Source organism: Rhineura floridana, chromosome 9, assembly GCF_030035675.1.
Source record: "Rhineura floridana isolate rRhiFlo1 chromosome 9, rRhiFlo1.hap2, whole genome shotgun sequence".
In the NCBI taxonomy this organism is placed as follows: domain Eukaryota; kingdom Metazoa; phylum Chordata; class Lepidosauria; order Squamata; family Rhineuridae; genus Rhineura; species Rhineura floridana.
Window position 1 is genome coordinate 30,487,148 of NC_084488.1, and position 22,967 is coordinate 30,510,114.

Sequence of the window (22,967 nt, forward strand, 5' to 3'; positions counted from 1 at the left end):
AGGACCTTCGGCGGAAAGCACACAGGGTGAGTCCTCTATCATGCCACAACAACAAGGGCAGCGGCAGTGGAGCTGGGCCCCCTGGGGGCACCCCTAGTGGCCCTTTTCCCCACCAGCGGTAACCGAGGGATATGGGCAGGCAGGGACCCTCGCCGGCGGGGGGGAGGTTACGCCACAGCAGCAGCATCCCCTAAGGGAGGCCTGCGAGCAGGTCTGGCACCTTGCTGCTGGGACGGCGACGGAAGGAGGGCATCAGCCCGCCCTGTCTGCCAACCCCCCTGCAGAGATATCCGACCCCCTGGGATCAGTCAGAGAGGGGGCCATACCTTTTGGGGAAACGTCTGCCCCACTGGGTTTTCATCTTCTGCCTGCTACGAAGGACAGAATATGGAGGGGAGAGTATGTGGACCTATTCTCGCTCTTGTACAGGGAGCCGGTTGGGAAGGATAAGGATAAAGGGGAACATGCAGAGCCCGATAGGCCCAAGCGCCGACGGGTAGAGCGCTCTTGGTCTAACTGGCTGCCTGCATTCCTTACGTACATGGGGGTGGTAATACAGAGGCAGCCTCATAGGGCCTCGGTACTGATCAAATACCTCGATATCATATACCGGGGCTACTCTGAGTTTCAAGGGACGGCATGGCTGGACTACGACCAGGCGTTCCGTATGAGGGCGGCTTTTGATACATCCCTCCCCTGGGACAAAAAGGAGGCTGACCTGTGGCTGCAATTTATGGCACATTCTAGACCCATGGCAGGTGATAGGGCGGACAGCGGCCATCTCTTGGCGCGCCAGGCATCAGCAACTGCTTCCCGCGGGCCTGCGGGGCAGGGGGTTCAACCCCGCCTGCTTTGCTGGGAGTTCAGCTCGCGTGGCCTTTGCGGTCGGAGCCCGTGCAGGTTCAGACATGAATGTGCCATATGTGGGGGCCCCCACGCCTGCACTAGCTGCCCCAGGGGCCGCCCCTTCAGGGGTGGAAACAGGGATTCGGCTGGCGCAAGGAAGACAGGGGCTGCAGGCGCAGCTCAGGGAAAGGGGCCCCAGCCCAATTAAAATTGCCGAGCTCCAACACTTACTCCACCTTTACCCCCTAGTCCAAGATGCCCAGTTTTTACTCGAAGGCTTCACAGTGGGTTTTCGGATCCCCTATTTGGGTCCCAGGCGACCTTTCATGTCTCGCAACCTTAAGTCAGTGGAAGGCATGGAATCAGTTCTGAGAGAAAAAATTAGGAAGGAAGTAGTAGCCGGCCGGGTTTTGGGCCCCTTTGCTGCACCACCCATCCCCTCACTCAGAGTTTCCCCGTTGGGCCTCGTCCCCAAGAGGGCACCAGGCGAATTTCGCCTGATACACCACCTGTCCTTTCCACAGGGTGAGTCAGTCAATGACTTCATCCCAGCGGAGCTGTGCTCAGTCCGCTACACATCATTCGACTGTGCTGTGCGAATGGTCAGGGACTGCGGGGTTGGGGCCCTTATGGGAAAGTGTGACATCAAGTCTGCTTTCCGCCTCCTCCCGGTCCACCCACAGGACTTCGAGCTGTTGGGCTTGGCTTTTGAGGGTGAATATTACGTGGACAGGGCATTGCCTATGGGCTGCTCTATATCATGCTCTGTTTTCGAGCGCTTCAGCTCCTTCTTGGAGTGGGCGGTCAAGAGGCGCGCAGGCTTGCAATCAGTGGTACACTATTTGGATGACTACCTGTTTGCGGGCCCTGCGGAATCAGGCACCTGTAGGGCGTTCATGGCACATTTCGCGGGGCTGGCTGGGGAGCTGGGCGTCCCCCTCGCGGCCGAGAAAACCGAGGGCCCATCCACCGCTATCACGTTTCTGGGCATCGAGATAGATACGGTGGCCCAATGCTGCAGGCTCCCTCATGACAAGTTGGGGGCCCTCAGGGAGAAGATCTCAGAGGTGGCCAGTTCTAATAAGGTGACATTAGCCACTCTCCAACGGCTGGCAGGCCATCTGAACTTTGCCTGCAGGGTTGTAGCGCCCGGCCGTGCCTTCCTGCGGTGCGTATATGACGCCATGGCTGGCCTATCACGATCCTACCACCGCACACGGGTGACAGCCGCTCTTAGGGCTGACCTGACAGTGTGGTCCACCTTCTTGCGGGAATTTAATGGGGTCTCCCTATGGAGAAGGGATCGCCTGTTGGAGGCTGAGCTACAGGTGCACTCCGATGCCTCGGGTGCCTTCGGTTTTGGGGTCATTCTTCATGACTCATGGTGCCACGGCAGCTGGCCGCAGGGCTGGACACTGGCTGGCCTGACCAGAGACCTGACGTTCTTGGAGTTCTTCCCCATTGTCGTGGCCGTACACCTCTGGCCCGACAAGTTGTGTAATTCCTCAGTCCACTTTTGGTGCGACAACCTCCCCACAGTGCACGTTATTAACACCCTGTCCTCTAGAAACCCCAACGTTATGCTTCTGGTGCGAGCATTCGTGCTCCAATGTCTTCGCTATAATATTCAGTTCCTGGCGCGCCACGTTCCGGGTATTGACAATAGTATTGCTGATGCTCTATCACGGAACCAGATGGAGAAGTTTTGCCAGCTGGCACCGTGGGCAAGGGCTCTGCCGGAGGCGTTCCCCCCAGCGCTATGGGAGATTGGAGGATTGAATCAGAAAGGGCCATAAGCCTTTCTGTGGCGCCCAGCACTTTGGCCAGCTACCAGGGGGCAGGTAGGGATCTATCAAACTTCAGAGAGTCCAGGGGTTACGCCCAGGAGTGGCCCATCCCGGTCGAGCAGCTTATGGAGTTCTGCGTGGAGGGGAAACGGAGAGGCCTTTCAGTCAGGACCATCAAAGGTAAGCTCTCAGGCCTCGCTTTCCTAGCGAAGGCACGGGGCTTTCAGGACTACACGGGTGACTTTAGGGTGCGCCGGATGCTGGAGGGTTGGTCCCGCGAGCGCCCTTGCCCCCCGGATGCACGCCTCCCCTTTTCCCCGGAGCTATTGTTTGGCCTGCAGGGACAGTGGAAGCACTTGTGTTCTTCCCCTTTCGAGGCCCTGCTATATCATGCTGCGGCCCTCACTCTGTTTTTGGGGGCCTTCCGAATTGGGGAGGTGGTGGCGGCTTCTAAGATGGATAACTCCCTCCGAGCTCTGCTAGTCTCCGACCTCAGCTGGAGGGCAGAGCGGGCCCTCCTGCGGCTCAGGCGGTCTAAAACGGACCAGCATGGTAAGGGGCGCCTGGTGGTATTAGCCCCATGCCGGCAGCAAGAACTCTGCCCAGTAACAGCCCTGCACGGTTTTGTGGCAGCGAGGGGGTCGCAGTCAGGGTACCTATTCATACATAGGAACTCCCAGCCCCTTACCAGATACCAGTTCTGGTCCGTGGCGAAGGCCGCACAGGGGAATTTAGGCATGGACCCCAGTAAGTTCGGGACACACTCCTTCCGGATAGGCGCGGCCTCCACGGCGGCCCTATCGGGCTTCTCTAAAGACAGGCTTCAGGCTGTGGGCGGGTGGTCCTCGGACGCGTACAAGGCCTACGTTAGACCACTTGCTGACACACACGATGCCAGCGGCTAGATGTTGGCCCCCCCCATTGTTACCCAATGTCGTTGTTGTTTCAACAGATCGCTGGACAAGATCGGAGCAGCCACGCATCCTCCTATGTGGCCACAGTATGATGTTCTGGGCGGGCCGCAGGGCGGCGAAGTCTCGCTTTGGCACGCAGCTGGGGCTCAGTCAATGGGCCGCAGTGCGGTGGCTGGGACGTCGGGGGATGCGTTGGGACGGGCTCCTGCCAGCCTTGTTTCAACCGGCTGTGGAAGTGGCAGTGCCCCAGGTGCTGGTCATCCACCTCGGGGGCAACGACTTGGGTCTGTTAAAGGGCAAGGCCCTAATTGAACAGGCATGCGGTGACCTCCGGGCCATTGCACGTCGCTGGCCGGGGGTGCACTTAGTGTGGTCAGACATCCTGCCGCGCAGGAGGTGGAATTGTGCCGGTGACCCACGAGGGATGGACAGGGCACGGAAAAAGGTGAACAGGCAAATTCAGAGGGCCCTTAGGGACTTGGGAGGTTCTGTCATCCACCACCCTGAGGTGGGCCACAACAAGCTTGAGCTGTTTCGGCCTGACGGCGTCCATTTGACGGACACGGGCAACGACATCTTTCTAAGGGACCTGCAGAAGGGTTTACACCAGATTCTTATCGGGTGTGGGGTAAAGGGGGACTAAGCAGAGGCTTGTCCCCCTTCTGTGGCGAAGAAGTGCGGGGAAAGGTTAAAGGGAAAGGGCAGCTAGGTGACACCTTTAGGCACCTTTGGGGGTGACAGGCGGTCCGGAGGCCTGCAGCTCAGGGCTACACGGCCCGGGGACAGGGTACGGGCCGCCTTTGGGGCCAACGTGCCTCATCCGCTCGGAGTTTCAGGGCTCCGAGGGGCGGTGATGCGGGTTGGACCCCCTACACATCTTCAGGGTGTGGCTGGAGCTGGAGGGCTGGCACAGGGCAGCCCCAGGCTCAGGCAGGGCATGGTCGCCCGATAGCTGCTAACAGGCTTTGCCTGGATCACCAGAATGCCCCGCCCTTAATCTCCCTTCTGCAGGTTCATTATTCAATTGATTCTGTTTAAATAAAGTGGCCCATTATTTACCCAAGCAATGGTGTCTGTGTTTTATTTCGGCAATAGGCCGCAAACCGTTAGCATGTCACCCAAAAGCACAGTAAAAGGGGCAGAGACAGCTTCAACAACTGCTTGTTCCAAAATCTGATAACTTCATTGTTATATAAGAAAGAAGGCTTCCTTTTTCATGCACACAAAATGCATTAATAAGAGATGCTAACATTTGGTTCCTAACTTTTTTGACCTGGATATATGTATCAGTAGTGACTGCTAAATGTATGTGTATTGTATAGAGCAGATGATCTTTATGAGTATATATAAGCTCCCAGCAATTGATGTGAGGCTACTCTAGAAGCAGTGCTAGATGGATTGTAACCTCATAGCTGCCATCATTCAATAGAAATAGTACAGATTAAGCAATTTCTCTTAATGCTGGACGGCAAAAACAACTCTATAAATCCACTTGTAGATGGGTAGAATACTTTCTGCATTAGAACACCCATAAAATCAGTCACATTTTGCTAAATGTAGTTTTCTCTGTGTGTTAGAGAGCTGCCTTTCCCAATCTTTGGGTTCCCAGATGTTGCTGGACTATAAGACCCATCATACATGACCATTGGCCATGCTGGCTGGGGCTGATGGGAGCTGTAGTCAAACAACATCTGGGGATTCAAAGGTTGGGAAAGGCTAGAACAACACAGAGTAACTCACTGATTAGAAAAACATCAACTTGCCTGTTGGGTTTGGCTTCCTGGTATATGTACAGATTTAAACAGTTTCATGTGAGCTCGAGCTCTTGTAACATCTCTGAGGGCCTTGAAGATCTCATTCACTGCAACCATGACTTTCTGGAATGTCAGATCAAGGGAAGACTCACAGCCTGAAAGTACACAGAAAACACATTTACTCGGTGAAGCCATTTCTTTTTTTACCAACACACATGAAAGAAGAGGAACTGGATAAAGTTTCTCCAACTTAGGGCAGAGATGGCTCATTATATATTCTTGGGGGGCTCTCAGTTCTCCAGATGGTAGTCTGACAAATCCTTCATGTTTAAGATGATAGCCAATTATCAATTTGAAGTTTGCATATGACGGCTTAAGACAAGTCTTGTTAAACCCAGATCTATGATGCTGACAGTGAAAATAGAAATTTCAGTTCCTTTACCTTACCTAGAAAGTTTTAAAAGAGCTGTCACCACTTTAGCTTTTCAACATGGAAGCTTGTTGTTATCAGAAATAAAACAAGGTATCAGAAGAAGTTGTTATAAAGGAGATAGAAAAAAACATAAGTAAGCAACTTTCAACAAAAGTCCATTTAGTCTCTTTTATTCCAGTATGTCTTACATATATAACACATGGGTTGGGTACACAGCATTCCAGAGGATTTACTGCATTTTGCACAGTCCCTTAAAACTCTTTCCATAGGGAGTCCATGGAAAATGGGACAAAGTTAATGATAAGTAATATCTATTTGCCTTCCACTGATCTTGTTACATTTCAATATATATCTGAAACAGCATTGAAATTCATGTTCACAAGCAAGCTTCAAAAAGTATCTTCTCTTGGTTTCAACACTATGGCTACTCACAGTCTAAAATTAAATTTTCATCTCTGGGAAGCAACAACACGCAAAGATTTTGTACTCTCAAATAATTGACTAGAAGGTCATTTAACTTTAGAGGCTGTTTTGAAAAGGTAACATAGTTTCAAGAATTACATCGGCTGTTATGAGAAATTTGAGGTTATTCTCTGCTAACAATAAACATGCTGTAGCAAGTTTATAGATTTGCTTGTATCAAGTAGTACGACTATCAAATACACAACCTCCCTCTCCCCAAAACAAAATTATAGCATCATCATGTTTTGGGGTCACTATCTAAAATTCTTGCCAAGTTGCATTTCTAATGTTTTAAAACATCACCATTTATAATATCTGTTACCCTACCTTCACCATAAGGTCCCAGGGCGGTTTACTTCTAAACAATACAATACAACTCCACTCCAAAATATCATACAACACAACACACATGCATATCAACAACCAGATGGTTTGATGATGATGATGATTATAATGATAATAGACTTGTTCTAAGCCAGGATGAAATGGGTGCCAGTAAAAGTACGGATGACACATTTGCTATGATAGTGCCTATTAAAAGTTGATAGACCTTTTTAAATGACTCAGACTTTCTCTACAGTTATTGAAGGTTAGGTTTATTGAATTTATGTAACAAAAAGTTCTGAAATGATTTACCACAAGAATAAAATAATAAAAATACAAAAACATATTAAAAACATAATCAAATAAAGTGTTATTGTTTAAGGATGGAGAAGTATTCTGTACATAGTACACACCAAAGAACCCACTTCTGGTTGCTTTTTTAAACATTAATGGCAGTGTTAAAAGCTGATTGTTTTTAATAGGGCTGTGTACTGCATTTGTACAAATCACAAATAACAAGTTGAATATGGGCAATTTGGGTCTATTGGTATCCTGTCCAAATTGGGTTGAAGCAGCTACAAATCTCTACAGGGCGGATCAACTAGTCCCAAATCAATTTGTAGAGATCTGTACACATCTGTAGCTCAAAACAGTCCCTAATGAACCCAGACAGTCTGTCTCTGAAACGGAGCGTTTAAAACATCATAAAGAACATCAGGTTGGGGAGAATGGGAGGAAGGCTAAAATGCTATCACCCCACCAACACTCTCCAATCACAGTGCTTGGAAGGGATGAAGTCTTAAAACACAGAAATCTTTTGTAAGTTCTGTCTCTTAGAAATGTTTGGTGGGAGTTGTGTGACATTTGTTCAGTTGTGTATGTTTTCTCTTCTTTCCAAATCAATTCCAGTCCCATCCTTATTTACATTTTTTAAAAAAGTTTGTTGTCTGTGTTTTTTTAAATTCTATTTTCATTGCTAAACATTATTATTATACCTTTTGGGCATATTTAGCCATAGCTTTCTGAACTATCATCATCATCCAATTGCTACCCACACACAATAAAAAGCAGCCACCTTGTGTGGTTGCACATTCTTCTTTTTCTTCTTATTAGCCTGTCAGCCAGCCAAACCTTGGGGGAATAGCAGCCAACATTTTGAATTAAGAATTATTACTATTATTACTATTATTATTATTTCCTATTGCTAACCACAGTGAATATTACTAATATTAAATAGTATTTTGTTATACTACTACTACTAATAATAACAATATAGCGGGATCTTTAAAAAAAATCTTTCTTGGAAAAAGACCTGAATAAATATAATTCTTGGGAGTTAGTCATGGCTTTTAGCACAATGCACAGACAAATGCACCATTTCACAAGCTCCCCGCATTTTCACACAGCTTTATACAAAATTAAAGCACAGGAATAAATCTGAATTCATTAAAAATGAGCCTTTAACAAGAAAGAAAGCCAAGGCAAATAAGAAAAAGTTAATATTAGAAAATCTCACAATTTTCTTTTTAAAGGATAAATGTTTATCTGAGATCATCGGTGAAGATATGATTTGAAGTACACATTGCACTCAGGATGACATTCAGTTGAACATTTTCAGCAAAGGTGTTTAGATTTACATAGATTATGAATCATGTAAATCACTCAACAGATAAGAATTCAAGCAGCTTTGCAAACCTTCCTACCTTAATTTTAAATAATCAGAACTGTGTGGGTTCTCTGGCTGAGAATAAATAAAATAAAATTGTGTCTCTGTCTGTCTAAATGAAGAGCAGGAGACAAATCCTCCTGCTTTGGCTGCATATGCAAAGGCAGCATTGAGAAGCAAGGACTCTACATGCAAAATATTGAAAAGAAGAAAATAAATCCATGTATTAGAGAATGGTATATAAAACTGTGGGAAATAGCCACATTGAGTAAAATTCCTTGGATTATGCGGGTTAAAAATGGGGCAAAGAAGATAAAGAAATGTGAACAAGATTGGCAAAGTTTAAGGAACCGAGGGACAATTAACTATAATACTTTTACAAGTTTATGCAAAAGCGTGGTTTCACTCAAAATAGCCCTCCTATTTAGTATATCAGAGACTCAAATTGTCACTAAATTAATTTGTTTGGGTAATTTTATGTCATTATTATCTAGTGTAAAGGGGATAAGTATTAATTGTCAAGAATGTAATATGTTATTTTTGTTACAAGTTGTGCTTATAAAAAGTTAAAAGAAAAATGAAAAACAAAAACCAGGCTCTGCCCAATGTTGCCATTGTGCGAGCAGAACAGATTTCTGAATGTGACTTAGCAGATATCACCCAATGTAACTATATTCTCCCATAATAAATGTCAAATTACTTTTCTGTCCAACTCTTTCAGTAGCTCTTTCTCCCACCCTTATTTCACCAAGTCCTTTCAGATAGAGACATGAATGATCCTAAATCTGGCCTTGATGGTTTATCTTCCTGCAGACACAAGGAGATAAAAAGCTTCTCCTTCTGAACTAACCACAGTTTCCCATAACTTCCAAGGGGAATGGTGGCTTGAGCCAACTGTGATTTATTAAAACAAACCAGGATCACACTAAGAAGACTGTCACATTCCCTGCTCCTGGTAATTTAGTTTTATCTAGTACAAGTCCTTTAGCCTAAAACTAATACTTGATGCTCCAACTAATTAGAGTTTAAGATGGGGAAATGAGATGCATTGCATGTTAGGCAACCACAAATTAGAATTTTTTTAAAAAAAAATATTAAGCAGATAGAGATGCTTTTGACTGGTGACCACTGCAACCTTAAACATGCTTACTAGAGAATAAGTCCCACCAAACACAGTGGAACTTCCAAATAAACATACATAGGATTCTGCTGTTGTAAATCACAATGCTGTAGAGCTGGAGGAATCTTAAGGGTCATTAAGAGCAGCCCTGTGAATTGGCAAGATTTCCATGTAATAAGCCCTTTCCCATAATATCCAACATTTTCCATATTTCCTCCAGAAAAGGTTATTCAATAAAGCCCCCTGCATTTATTGTGCATGATATTATCCAAGCTACAACACTTTTAAAAACAACCAGTTAACATACTCCTTCCTTTGTCGCTTCCCCAAACCTCTCTCAAAGCCTCCAAAATTTGACATTGTTCTGAAACCTTCACATCTAAAGTCTGATAAAAGTATTGGATTTCATATAAGTAAGGGGAGCAGGCTCCCCACACAGCCTGCTCTCCTTACTCATATGAAAGACTTTGCTGTGTTTTGTTCATTTGAATGTGGGTCCTCCCTAATCCCCCAGTTTCATTCCCACTTGGAAATGCAGGGTCAGGACAATCTTTCAGCCCTGTCATACATACCACTAGAAAAACGTTAAAAAACAGCAACTTTCCCCCACGTTTCTAGACCATCATTTCCCCCTTTCTAGGACCATACCAACTATCCAAGAGTTTACCCTACAATTTTGAAAGGAAAAAAATGTAAAATGAGCATTCTGTGGGGAAAAACTTTGGGCTTATCCACATGGATAAGACACTGTTTTTACCTGTTTTTCTATTTGCACCGTCCAAAGGGCTCAATGCCAGCTGCAAACACTGTGTTTTCTATTCACACTGAGGGGAAGGATCAATCATGCAGTTTCCTAATGACCACGCCCTCTAAGTTAACATTTCCACTCCCTCTGGTTACCTGGAAATCGAACATGCTCAGTTTGTTCTACCAGTTAGTTTCATTAAAAAAACAACAACCCAGAAGTGCAATTATTTGTATTTTTATTGGTACAATACAGCTGAAATACAAATCTTTGTTTGAGCAGTGTTATGCTTTTGTGCACAAGTTAGGGGGAAAAGAAAAATAAGGCACCATTTGCAGCAACATAAAAATGGTAGCAGAAAGGAGGAGTGGCTGGAAGTTGTTTGTAAGCCCACAGGAAATGAAATAAAGGGAGAAAGAGGGAGTGGGCTTGGAGAGGGCAATGATTGATACACCCACCTAAAAGCATTGGAACAAAGTGTCTGCAAGCACTAGAGATATGGAGTGAAGACTTTCCCCCCTTCCCTTTTAGCGTTATCAGAGGATTGGGTTAGGACAGATTTACAGGAGGAAAACTGTGTGATAGATGATGATAACGGCATGTGAACCATGTGAATTAAAAGGGGATGTGAGTAGCACCAAACACCCACTAAACCACCACGTAGATGGGCCCATTGTCATTTACAGTGCCAACTTGTTTCCAACACTCAACACATTTTCATTAGCAGACTGTAAAACTTTCAGACTGCCCAGTACTTTAACAGTCCACAGAAACATTTATAAGAATAGAAAAGGGCATTTGATGAAATTGTTCAGCAGCAGCCTGCAGCTAGTTTGAACCGGACTTTGAAAACAAAGCCAGAACACTTCTGGTCTTTTCATAAGAACTCTACATTAGAGTTTATGAGAACAGTTATAGAGACTATGATTTTCTCAAGCTATTTTTGTTTTGGACAGCTAAGTTGAAAAAGTTATTTTACAAGAAATCATAGGCTTGCTTTCAGTAAACACTGTAGCCCTCTTTAGGCATTGGAATCTGTATCCATGACGATGATGTGGAACTGCATGAGCCACCCCCTCCACCCTGATATTTCTGCAATGAGTGGGAAGGTCTGATTACAGAGCTTGGAAAAGTTACTTTTTTGAACTACAACTCCCATCAGCCCCAGCCAGTGCATGCTGGCTGGGGCTGATGGGAGTTGTAGTTCAAAAAAAGTAACTTTTCCAAGCTCTGGGTCTGAAGGGGGATTGGAAGTGTGCTCAATTGAACATATATACAATTCTGCTTGCAGTTGGAAAACCCCATTGTACAAGACATATGGTTGTGCAGAGGACTGTAAATGTGTTCAGCCAAACACACTTACAACCCGCCTCCAGATTTTCTTGCTCAGTGCGGGATGCTCAAGGGTGGAGAAGGCAGAGGTGGCTAGCACAGTCTCCGAACTCTCTCCATGGATACAGATTCTAAATGCCTATTTTAGTTTAGAATCATTACATTAAAATCTAAGAGACTCTTTGTTAATTATCTGCATGATTTGAAATCAGCTCTAGTAAATTTCATCCTGAAAATACTTCCCAAGAATTCAATTCAGTACCACACCTAGGATTTGAGCATCTATTTGTGTTACTCACATAACAGTATTGAGCTAGCTGTGCGTATCCTTTTTTAAAACTACCATGTATTCATGTGAGCTGCAGTGCTACAAAACCACATGCATGTGCAGGGGAGAAATACATGCATTTGGAGGTGTGCTCCTGCAGTCACTTGTATGGCTAAAGAACTCTGATTCCCATTGGCTTGACTGTTCAGCCATGAGAACAGATACTGTGGAAAGTGCAAAGGCAACTCCAGGTGTGCGTATGGTTCTCTCCTGCGTATGGACAGAACTTTATAGAATAGAATGCATAGTAAGTAACAGGGAGATAAAATACCCTTTCAATCATCTTTTGTTGAAATTCAGAAGCAAGGTACAATGAAAAGTAAGTACCATGTAAGCAACTTGTTCTCTCAAGCAGACACTTGGTGAAACAACACTCCCTTTGATGAAGAACAGCCTGCCAATTTGAGCCATACAGTACCTATGTATTACTTATTGACTAAAGCTGTTTTGTAGTTGTCTACAGCAGGTGTGGGCCACATATAGCAAGCGATTAGCATGCACCCAAGTAGTATTTACGTTACCCACAAGAACATTAGGAATCCTGAGAGTCTAAGTTTATTATATCTAAAAAGGTAATGCTCTAGTCTAGATCTTGTGCTGGAAGTAACACTAAAAGAACTGGAACAAAGAATGCAAAGTCAAGAAACCTACGGGTAGAAATTGTTCTAGAAATTGCTCTAGGATAGGGGTTTCACTAGCATATACTACATCAATGAAAATGTAGAGGAAATCAATTACACACAACATATGCAAATTAGCTACAGCACTTCAGATCTTCTACTGGCCTCATACTGATTTTACAGTGCAATCCAACATGTGCCTACTCAAAACTAAGCACCATTGGGGCATATTCTCAAGGGCATATTCTCAGGTAAGAAGATATAGGATTGCAGTTTTAATAGTCATCTGTGGTATATGTTTTTCAATCCAGTTTGCTGAGAGGAAAAAATCAAATGTTGATGGGAACGTTGGAATATCCTATTCTACAACATATCCCTGTCAAAGAAGGATGTGAGGAACAGACAGACAATACTCCAGGTAGAATAAGAGAAATTATTTATTGTATCATATTAATATAAAAGATGTATCTCAGGTTAGTATACAGGGCCGGCTCCAGGCATGCGGGGGCCCTTGGGCATCAGCTTGCCCTGGCCCACCAGTGGGTGGGTGGGTGAGCACGTGTGTGCGTACGCACGTGCGGCCCCCCTACCTGTCTAGTCTTTACCATTGCCCTTAATGAAGATGGCGGCCGCGGTTTCCCTAAGGGGAATGAAGCTTCCGCCGCCATCTTTGTTGATGGCACATGTGTGTGCTACGCGCGCACATCTCTGCCATCAACTAAGATGGCGGCAGCGGTTTCAGTACCTTAGGGAAGCTGCAGCCGCCATCTTCATTAAGGGCAATGCTAAAACAACTTTATTGTTGGTTATCGACCCCTATACGACTACCTCGGCCAAATAAACAGGTGTACTCGGATGACAATTCCCCCGGGTTACTAGTCCTGCTTTTCAACGCCAGGTCGGTGAATGAGAAAACTTCGATCATCCAGGATCTGATCCTGGATGAGCATGCCGACCTGGCGTGTATTACGGAGACCTGGTTGGATGAGCTCGGTGGGGTTAACCTCACCGATCTCTGCCCACCGGGTTTCCAGGAGCAACAGCAGGCTAGACCTAGGGGATGGGGTGGGGGAGTCGCAGTGGTCTATCGTGATTCCATCTCTATGACCAGGTGCCCTCTCCCGCAGTCTATCGGGTTTGAGTGTCTTTATTTAAAGCTTTGTGGGCGGAACAAAATAGGGATTCTGCTGGTGTACTGTCCTCCCCGCTGCCCAACAGTCTCCCTACCCGGGCTCTCCAGGCTGGTTTCGGGGTTGATGTTGGAGTCCCCCAGATTGTTGGTGCTGGGTGACTTCAATATTCACGCTGAGTCCTTACTTTATGGAGAGGCCCGGGACTTCATGGCCGCCATGACAACCATGGGGTTATCCCAACTAATATCTGGTCCCACTCATGCAGCCGGACACACTCTTGACCTTGTTTTTTACGCGGGACAGGGGAATAGTGATCTAGGTGTGGCGGGTCTTTCCATAGCTCCGTTGTCATGGACTGATCACTACCTGGTCACTTTTCGACTAACTGCGGCTCATACCCACTGCGGGGAGAAGGGACCCATTAGAATGGTCCACCCCAGAAGATTAATGGATCCGGCTGGTTTCCTGTCAGCTCTTGGGGAATTTCCTGTCTCCCGAGTAAGCGATCCTGTCGATGCTCTGGTCGAGCTTTGGAATAACATGATGACCAGGGCAGTAGACACAATCGCTCCTGAACGCCCCCTCGTGCGTACCAGAGCAAAATCAGCTCTATGGTTTTCCAGTGAGCTGATGGCGATGAAACGCACTCGTAGGGGTCTAGAGCGACGATGGCGGAAATCTCGGAGCGAAATTGACCGACTTCTTGTTAAAGCATTCTCTAAAACATACTTGGCTACTAGTCGAGCTACGCAAAAGGCTTTTTTTACGACTTCCATATCTTTAGCCAGTAATCAGCCAGCAGAATTATTTCGAGTGGTTAAAAGTCTGCTCAACCCTGACTATTCTCAGAATAATGCGGAACACCCCTCAACTCGATGTCAGGAGTTTGCTTCTTATTTTGCGAATAAGGTAGCTCAGATCCGCTCCGACTTGGACGCCAATATTGATGCAGTCTCTAAGGATGTACCTTCGGCCTCTGCTTGTCATATTATGATGGATTCCTTTCAACCTGTTCAACCTGGAGATATAGATAAACTTCTTGGAGGGATGAGACCTACCACCTGCCCTCTTGATCCTTGTCCCTCTTGGCTTATAAAACAGGCCAGGGGGGGCCTGGTCATGTGGGTTTGTGGGGTGGTTAATGCTTCTCTCCAACAAGGGTTCCTTCCAGCATGCCTGAAAGAGGCGATTGTAAGGCCATTGCTGAAAAAACCTACCTTAGACCCACTGTGTTTAGGTAATTATCAACCAGTCTCCAACCTGCCTTTTCTAAGTAAAATCATGGAGCGGGTGGTGACTACCCAACTTCAACATTTCCTAGATGAAACAGATGAAATGAGACCAAGTTTGTTGATTACATGTACTGGAGGTTGGGCCCTAAGGGCAGTTTAGGGATTCTTCTTGTGTACCGCCCACCCCGCCGCACAGCTGACTCCCTGACTGAGGTGCTGGAGGTTATCTCGGCTGTGCGGGTTCTCTCCCCCAACCTTTTGGTTCTGGGGGATTTTAACCTGCATGCCGAGACGGATCTCATAGGAGCCCCTCGGGATTTCATGGAAACCATGACTTCCTGGGAACTGCACCTTAGTAATTGTGGGCCCACCCATGTAGCTGGTCATGCTCTCGACCTTGTATTTGTCTCTGGAGGGGGTGGTAGTGCTCTGAAAATGGGGGCTATTTCTTCGAACCCCGTGTCATGGTCAGATCACTATCTGGTGAAAATGGACTTCTTATTGCCACACACCCTCCGCAGGGGACAGGGACCGATTCGGATGGTCTGCCCCAGACGCCTGATGGAGCCAATTGGATTCCTGAATGCGCTGGGAGATTTGGAGCTGTCTGAAGGCCGCCTGGTCAAAACCTTGGTGACAGAGTGGAATAGGGAGCTCACCGGGGCAATAGACCGGGTGGCTCCGAAACGTCCTCTCCCCCTGAATAGAACTCAGACCGCACCATGGTATACACCACGGTTGCGGGGTTTGAGGCAGGAGGTGAGACGGCTAGAACGCCGGTGGCGGAAGTCTCGCTCCGAGGACGATTGGACACTGGTTAGAGCAGCAATAGCAGCCTACCAAGTGGCAACAAAGGCAGCAAAGAAGCCCTTCTTTGCTGCCTCTATTGCATCCGCAGAATGTTGTCCCAGGAGGTTGTTCCAAGTGGTCCGAAGCCTGGTCGGTCCAGCTGCCCAGGAACCCATGGAGCACTCTAAAGCCTCCTGTGACGCATTTGCAAAACATTTTGCTGATAAAATCGATTGCCTGAAGAGCGTAATTCCGCATGCCGTGGACACAGGAAGCGGGCCAGAGGCGATCAGTTGCGATCTGGTCCAGTGGGATCGGTTTCAGCCTCTTCCCTCTGAGGAAGTGGACAAGGTGCTCTCTACTGTGAGACTGACCACTTGTTTGTTTGACCCTTGCCCCACGTGGCTCATTGTGGGCTGCAAAGAGAGACTGAGCGAAGGGATCATGGCGGTGGTAAATGCTCCTTGGAAGAAGGTGCATTGCCATCCGCCCTCAAGGAGGCGGTAATAAAGCCCATCTTGAAAAAACCCTCCTTGGATCCCCAAGATTTAAACAACTTTCGCCCAGTCTCCAATTTACCATTCTTGGGCAAGGTGATTGAACGTGTGGTGGCCAAACAGCTACAGACACACTTGGAGGAAACAGATTACTTAGATCCATTCCAATCGGGCTTCAGGACTGGATATGGAACTGAAACAGCCTTGGTCGCTCTGGTGGATGATTTAAGGAGGGTGTTGGATAGGGGAGAACACTCCTTCCTCGTCCTCCTGGATCTCTCAGCGGCTTTTGATACCGTTGACCACGGTATCCTCCTGGATCGCCTGGAGGGAATGGGAATTGGGGGCACTGTTTTACGGTGGTTCCGTTCCTATCTCTCTGACAGGCACCAGAGGGTGGCATTGGGAGAGGAGGTTTCAGACCCTTGGCCTCTCAATTGTGGTGTGCCACAGGGTTCTATCCTCTCACCCATGCTGTTTAACATCTATGTAAAGCTGCTGGGAGCTATCATCAGGAGATTTGGGTTGCAGTGTCACCAATATGCGGATGACACTCAGCTCTATCTCTCATTTAAGTTCTCACCGGAGTTGGCTGTGGAGACTATTTCCAAGTGCCTGGAGTCTGTAAGTGAATGGATGGGAGGAAACAGGCTGAAACTGAACCCTGACAAGACCGAGGTACTGCTTGTGGGAGATAAGAGAAGGATAGGAGATATTGACCTGACGCTGAACGGGGTTAGATTGCCCCTGAAGGACCAGGTTCGCAGCCTTGGCGTCATTCTTGACTCCCAGCTGTCCATGGAGGCTCAGGTGTCAGCGGTGAGCCGGGCAGCTTGGTATCAATTACGTCTGATACAGAGGCTGCGACCCTACCTTCCGGTCCATCTGCTCCCATGGGTGGTGCATGCCCTGGTCTCCTCTCGCTTAGACTACTGTAATGCGCTCTACGTGGGGCTACCCTTGAAGATGGTCCAGAAATTACAACTGGTACAGAATGCGGTGGCACGGTTGATTAAAAACAGCCGCCGCCGGGATCATATCACCCCAGTGCTGGAAGATCTGCACTGGCTACCAGTTGTGTACCGAGCCCAATTCAAGGTGTTGGTGTTAACCTTTAAAGCCCTATACGGTATCGGTCCAGTTTATCTAAAGGAGCGCCTCCAGCATCACCAAATATGCCGCCTGACGAGATCTGCCTCACAAGACCTTCTCTCGGTCCCACCAGTTAAGACAGCTAGGCTGGTGTGGACCAGAGAGAGGGCATTCTCAGTTGTGGCCCCCACCCTCTGGAACTCTCTGCCATACGACCTTCGCCATGCCCCCTCCCTGGTAGGTTTCCGCCAAGGATTGAAAACTTGGTTGTTTCAGCGGGTATACAAGTCTCCTAGATAATTTTAGTTTACTGTGTATAGATGTAGGTTGGTGGATTATAATTGTTTTATATGTTAAAACTGTATTATATGTTGTATTTTTAATTATGTATGCCGCCTAGAGTGGCCGTTCATTCGGCCAGATAGGCGGCCTAAAAATAAAATTGATTATTATTATTATTATTATTATTATTATTATTATTATTATTATTATCTCGATCCTCTCCAATCTGGCTTCAGACCTGGCCACGGGACCGAAACAGCTTTGGTCGCCTTGGTAGATGACCTCCACAGGGAACTCGACAGGGGGAGTGTGTCCCTGTTGGTTCTTCTGGATCTCTCAGCGGCTTTTGACACTATCGATCATGGTATCCTTCTGGACCGGCTTTCCAGGATGGGGCTATGGGGGACTGTGTTGAGCTGGCTTCGTTCCTTCTTGGAGGGCCGGATGCAGAAGGTAATACTCGGAGACTCCCGCTCAGCCCCTTGGCCTTTAACCTGTGGGGTTCCTCAGGGTTCTGTTCTGTCTCCTTTGTTATTTAATATCTATATGCAGCCACTGGGTGAGATCATTCGGAGGTTTGGAGTCCGATATCATCAATATGCAGATGACACCCAGCTTCATTTCTCCTTCCCTCCTGACGCCAAAGATGCCGTCCGACCCCTGAACCAGTGCCTGTCCTCAGTGATGGATTGGATGAAGGTCAATAGGTTGAAATTAAATCCAGACAAGACAGAAGTGCTTTTCGTCAATCATGGGACAATCCTGGAAATAGGGAATCTACCTGTGTTGGACGGGGTTACACTCCCCCTGAAGACTCAGGTTCACAGTTTGAGTGTGCTTCTGGACTCGGCTTTGAATCTGGATGCTCAGGTTTCGGCCGTGTCCAGGAGCACCTTTGCCCAATTAAGACTGGTTCGCCAACTGCGCCCGTTTCTAGAGATGTCTGATCTGACGAAGGTTACACATGCCTTAGTTACATCCCAGTTGGACTACTGCAATGCACTCTACGTGGGGCTGCCCTTGAAGACAGTTTGGAAGCTTAAATTGGTTCAACGTGCAGCAGTGAGAATGCTGACGGGGGCTGGTCCTCGAACCCACACAACCCCCTTGTTACAACAGCTCCACTGGCTGCCAGTTAGCTTCCGATCTCAATTCAAGGTGCTGGTCTTAACCTTTAAAGCCCTATACGGTTTGGGCCCTGTTTATTTGTCCGATTGGATGTCATTTTATGAACCCTCCCGCCCCCTGAGATCTTCTGATGAGTCCCTTCTTGTGATTCCCTCAGTTTCACAAGTCCATCTTTCGGGAACTAGAGATAGAGCTTTCTCTGTCATCGCCCCTACACTTTGGAACTCATTACGAGTTGAGGTGCGATTGACTTCTTCGCTTTTGGCATTCCGTCGCCAGGTTAAGACATTCCTATTCCGGGTGGCGTTCAACTTAAATAAGGAATAGGAATAAGAATAGGAAAATTTTTAAGGAGAAATGGTGTTTAACTTAAATGAGGAATGGTAATGTTCTAATTTTAATAGATTATGATAACATGTATATGTTATTATGTAGTTTTAGTATATTTATTTTTTGTAAGTGATTATAGTTTACTATGTATATTGTATTTATGTTTTTATATTGAAATTGTTCGCCGCTTTGAGTTTCTTGAAAGATAAAGCGGGTTAGAAATGTTTTAAATAAATAAATAAATAAGTAAAAAGCCGGCTGACAGGTAAGTGAGGGGCGTGGGGGGGGCGCAGATTGTGGAAGGGGAGCGGAGGGCCCCTCAGGGGCTCCTGTAGCTCCGGGGCCCTCGAGCCAGTGCCCAACCTGGCCGCTCTTTAGAACCAGCCCTGTTAGTATATTAAGATTCCACAATATTTGTCCCCCCAGATAGGCTTAATCTGCAATATATTATGGACTGGTTCACATATATGGCACCCCCATAACAAGTTGACATTTATTATGGAAGTGAAAGATCTCTCTCTCTCTCTCTCTCTCTCTCTCTCTCTCTCTCTCTCTCTCTCACACACACACACACACACACACACACACACAGGGGAGGGGGGGAGAGAGAGAATACTGTGTTTACACTTGGCACACAGAGTGGCCTCTACCATCCTCTCTGGCTACTGTGCTGCATTTGCAGTATTTTAACTTTTTTTGCATCTCAGGGGAAAATGTTTGCTTGGGCGAGTGTCCCTTAGTTGGTGCCAGGGCAGGGTCTGGGAGGTGGTTAAGTGAGAGTATGCCTGCTGGCTAAGTGGGTGGGTGTGTTGCACTTGGTTTGACATGCAAAGATCTGAGTAGTGGCCTCTGCCTCTGTCCCCACCTCCCTTACCAGTGGAGAGACCACCAATGCTATCTTATGGATAAAAAGAATTATTCTACTACCTCTGTATGTGTGTGCTTTTTTAAAATGCTGTTTTAGGCTACTTAGCTGTGCAGCAGCCAAGCCCAGCACCTTGTAGGTGTTTTTTTTAAAAAAGTAACTGAAATGTAATTGTAGTGATTACCTTTGAGAAAAAGTAATCAGTTACTTTCAGAGCAATTGCAATTGTAACGGTCATTACTACTTTTTTGTGCCACATAATTGTAACTGTAATTTATTACTTTTTAAAAGTCATCTTCTAAGCTCTGGTAGAATAGCAACATTTGGAGGGCCAAAGGTTCCCCACACCAGGTTTAAGGTTATATATCACTTCCTTACCTTTGGCCCATGGGCCTAATTAGGCCCTCCAAGCGTGAGGCTGGGCTGTCAGGATGTTTTGGGCAAACCATGCTCATGTTTCCCCGCACATGGTATCACAAGACGTCAGGCATGGGAAACAACCTGGGAATTTTTTTTAAAAAAAATCCAAGCCACAGCTCCCTAGGAAGAAACGGGAGCACCAAAAAGGCACCAAATTCAACATGTGTCAAATTCAAGCTGTGGCTGCAAAGGAAGAATATGGTCCCAATTCTTCCTTTGCAGCCACAGCTTGAAGTTTCAGTCCATGCCCACCTGTCAAAGTGGCCTGCTGAGGGCTGGCCACTTTTGGATCTGGCTCTCTGGCTGAACAGGGTTCCCATTCACTCCTACACTAACTCCAGCTTATCTGTCATCTCTGATTTCTCCTATTCTCCTCCCTGATCTTCCAGTTATTTTCTCCTCTAAGTTCTCCATAATAATGGAATGTATCAGCCAATATTCATTCAATTATTATTATTTAAATAAAAACAAAACAAAAACCTATGTATTTTAGCTAGCCTGTATTGGATCAATTTTAACCTCCTCCAGTTTTGGTTCTATTTTATATTTGTTCTTCGTCTAAATGGGATTGTAAGCCAATTGGATAGTAATATGTTTTATACAATGCCTAGTTTTCTGTGCTTCACAAATAATAATAATTATAGCAATAATTGTGAGGTGAAACTACAGGGTATAGAATCATGCTTTGCATGCAAGTTATGCAGAATCTTTTGCCCTGCTGGCAGTGGAGACAAAAGCCTGGACAAAATTGACCTTGGTCTGACCCAGAAAAGTAACAATTTCGCTGTTAGGTTACATGTGAAAATTAGCTATTCTTGAGCATCTCGGATTTACTTGGTTCCTGTGGTTGCTACAATTTAGATACACCACAAACTGAATACTGCCATGGAAAATTAAGTAAGCATATAAACAATGAAACAGCAATAAATCTATTGCTAGGCAATCTTATCCACATGTACCAATTAAGGTGAAACAATCAAAAGCATTCCTAGAGAGGCTGCCAGAGAAACACTGGAACGATTTCTAGGAATCATCGACCAAGAAAGACACCAAATTTGGCTCTAGGTTGTTTGAGAGTAGACTGAAAATAAATGAACTATTATTCTTAAAGTTGGGCCATAGTTTAACATTTTAGCTTTGACTCCTTGAGATTAAATTAAAATTAGAACAGCATCGGAAGAGAAACAGTTTAAGCCCTTTTGATGTTGCCCATTTCAAAAGGTCACAATCTAATTCAACTTCTTCCTTACATCCTAAGGTGCAATCTTCTGGCTCCTGCAAGGGTATCCCGGGGCCACAGGAGAATATACCTGATCTGCCTCCCTCTCTAAGGGAGAGAGAGCTCCATGTGGAGATCCATAAGCACTGCAGTCTTGTGAACAATTCAGTGCATGTCCAGTTCACAGGCCAATGTAATTTTAAAAGTTTCAAAAACAAACAACCCTACTAATAGTGCACTGTGAATTGCCTCTACTGTGAAGAATAAATAAATCTACTTTAACAGAATAAAAGAAGCTTAAGGGAACATGGGTGGGAAACCTATGGCCTTCACGATGTGACAGAACTACAACTCCCATCATCCCTGACCATTTGACATGATGGTTGGGGCTACCGCTAGTTGTAGTTTAGCAATATCTGGAGGGCCACAGGCTCCCCACCCTTGCTCAACAAAGAATTAAGAGAGACTCGATTTAACTCCTTTTTGGACTGGTCTTTTCTCCAATATCCAGTTTTCCCCAGAATCAGTGCCTACAATATCATTGCTACCTTCCCCCTTGTGGAGTTTCATACAGGTGTTGAGTTTCTCATTTAAAAAATGCCCCACAGCTCCTTTTCCTTTTAGAAAAAAAAATAGCCAGAGTTTTTGTAGCAGTTTTTGTTAAGACCCTTAAAGAGAAACATGTCACAAAAACAGAATATCTCTACTGGGCAGGCACAGAAGAGAAGAATATACACATACTTTTTGACAGAACATACTGTATGTGTGTAGAATTGTCAAACACTATTGTTTTTCCAAAGGGGGGGGAGCAGAAGTATCAATTCTTAGCAATTATCTATTTCAGGTCAGTTCCATTCTATTTGCATTTAAATTTGGCAAAGGTTTAGAAGAAACAATCAGAGTTGATCTGAAAGCACTATGTGAATATTTGTCATGTTTTTACAATAATATGGGATCAAGCTGTGGCCAATTTGTAAAGAGCTGTGAGGCCTCAAAGTCTGCCTAGAAACCACAAACACTGAAGTGAGAGCCGTATTTATAATCCCGTGTTTAGGAGCTTACTAATACTAACAGGTGAGGGAAATACACTTTGCATATGTTCAGATACCCTCTTTTAAAACTTAGTTCTTCAGATATACCAGGACTGAATCCTGGCATTCACACCAGGTTTTAAGGCTGAGCTCTGAGAATCCTGGCTTATAATAAACTTGGGGCTGAAGATACAGAAGTACAGACATTTCTTCTGCTATCATTTTCAGATGTTTCACTGCTACAGGGAGCATTAATAGTCCTATGAGTGGACATAAGTCTACATTTAAACATAGGTTATTGCCATGTCAAAGAAACCAAAGTTCTGATAGTTACCACCAGAAACAGAACTCAGGTAGCCTTATAAAATAATGGCATTCTTGGGGTTTCATTCACTACACAATGAATTTCACATAGTGTCTGTTGAGTCAAATAAAAGATATAAATGAAATGTTTAAAATCCTCTGTCGGTCACTGGTGGAAGGGTCTAAAGCTCTCAAAACAGTTTTTTTCCCTACACATACAAAGGTTTTCCCCTTTTTTCAAAAACTCAAGCACTGCTCCACTGCCCTCTGCAGTTCATTCTTTTTAACTGTAGTTGTACGCAGATAGTTCTTTGA

General features: G+C 45.7%; 1 protein-coding gene across 1 annotated transcript in view; it reads right to left on the minus strand.

The window, feature by feature from the left end:
• The window catches only part of SCFD2 (sec1 family domain containing 2), a 226,944-nt gene that overhangs the window by 28,237 nt on the left and 175,740 nt on the right, over positions 1–22,967 (minus strand). Inside the window, exon 6 of the mRNA XM_061583924.1 lies at positions 5,311–5,456. Coding sequence (XP_061439908.1) covers positions 5,311–5,456 — 146 coding nt within the window. The remainder of the gene's footprint in view (positions 1–5,310; positions 5,457–22,967) is intronic.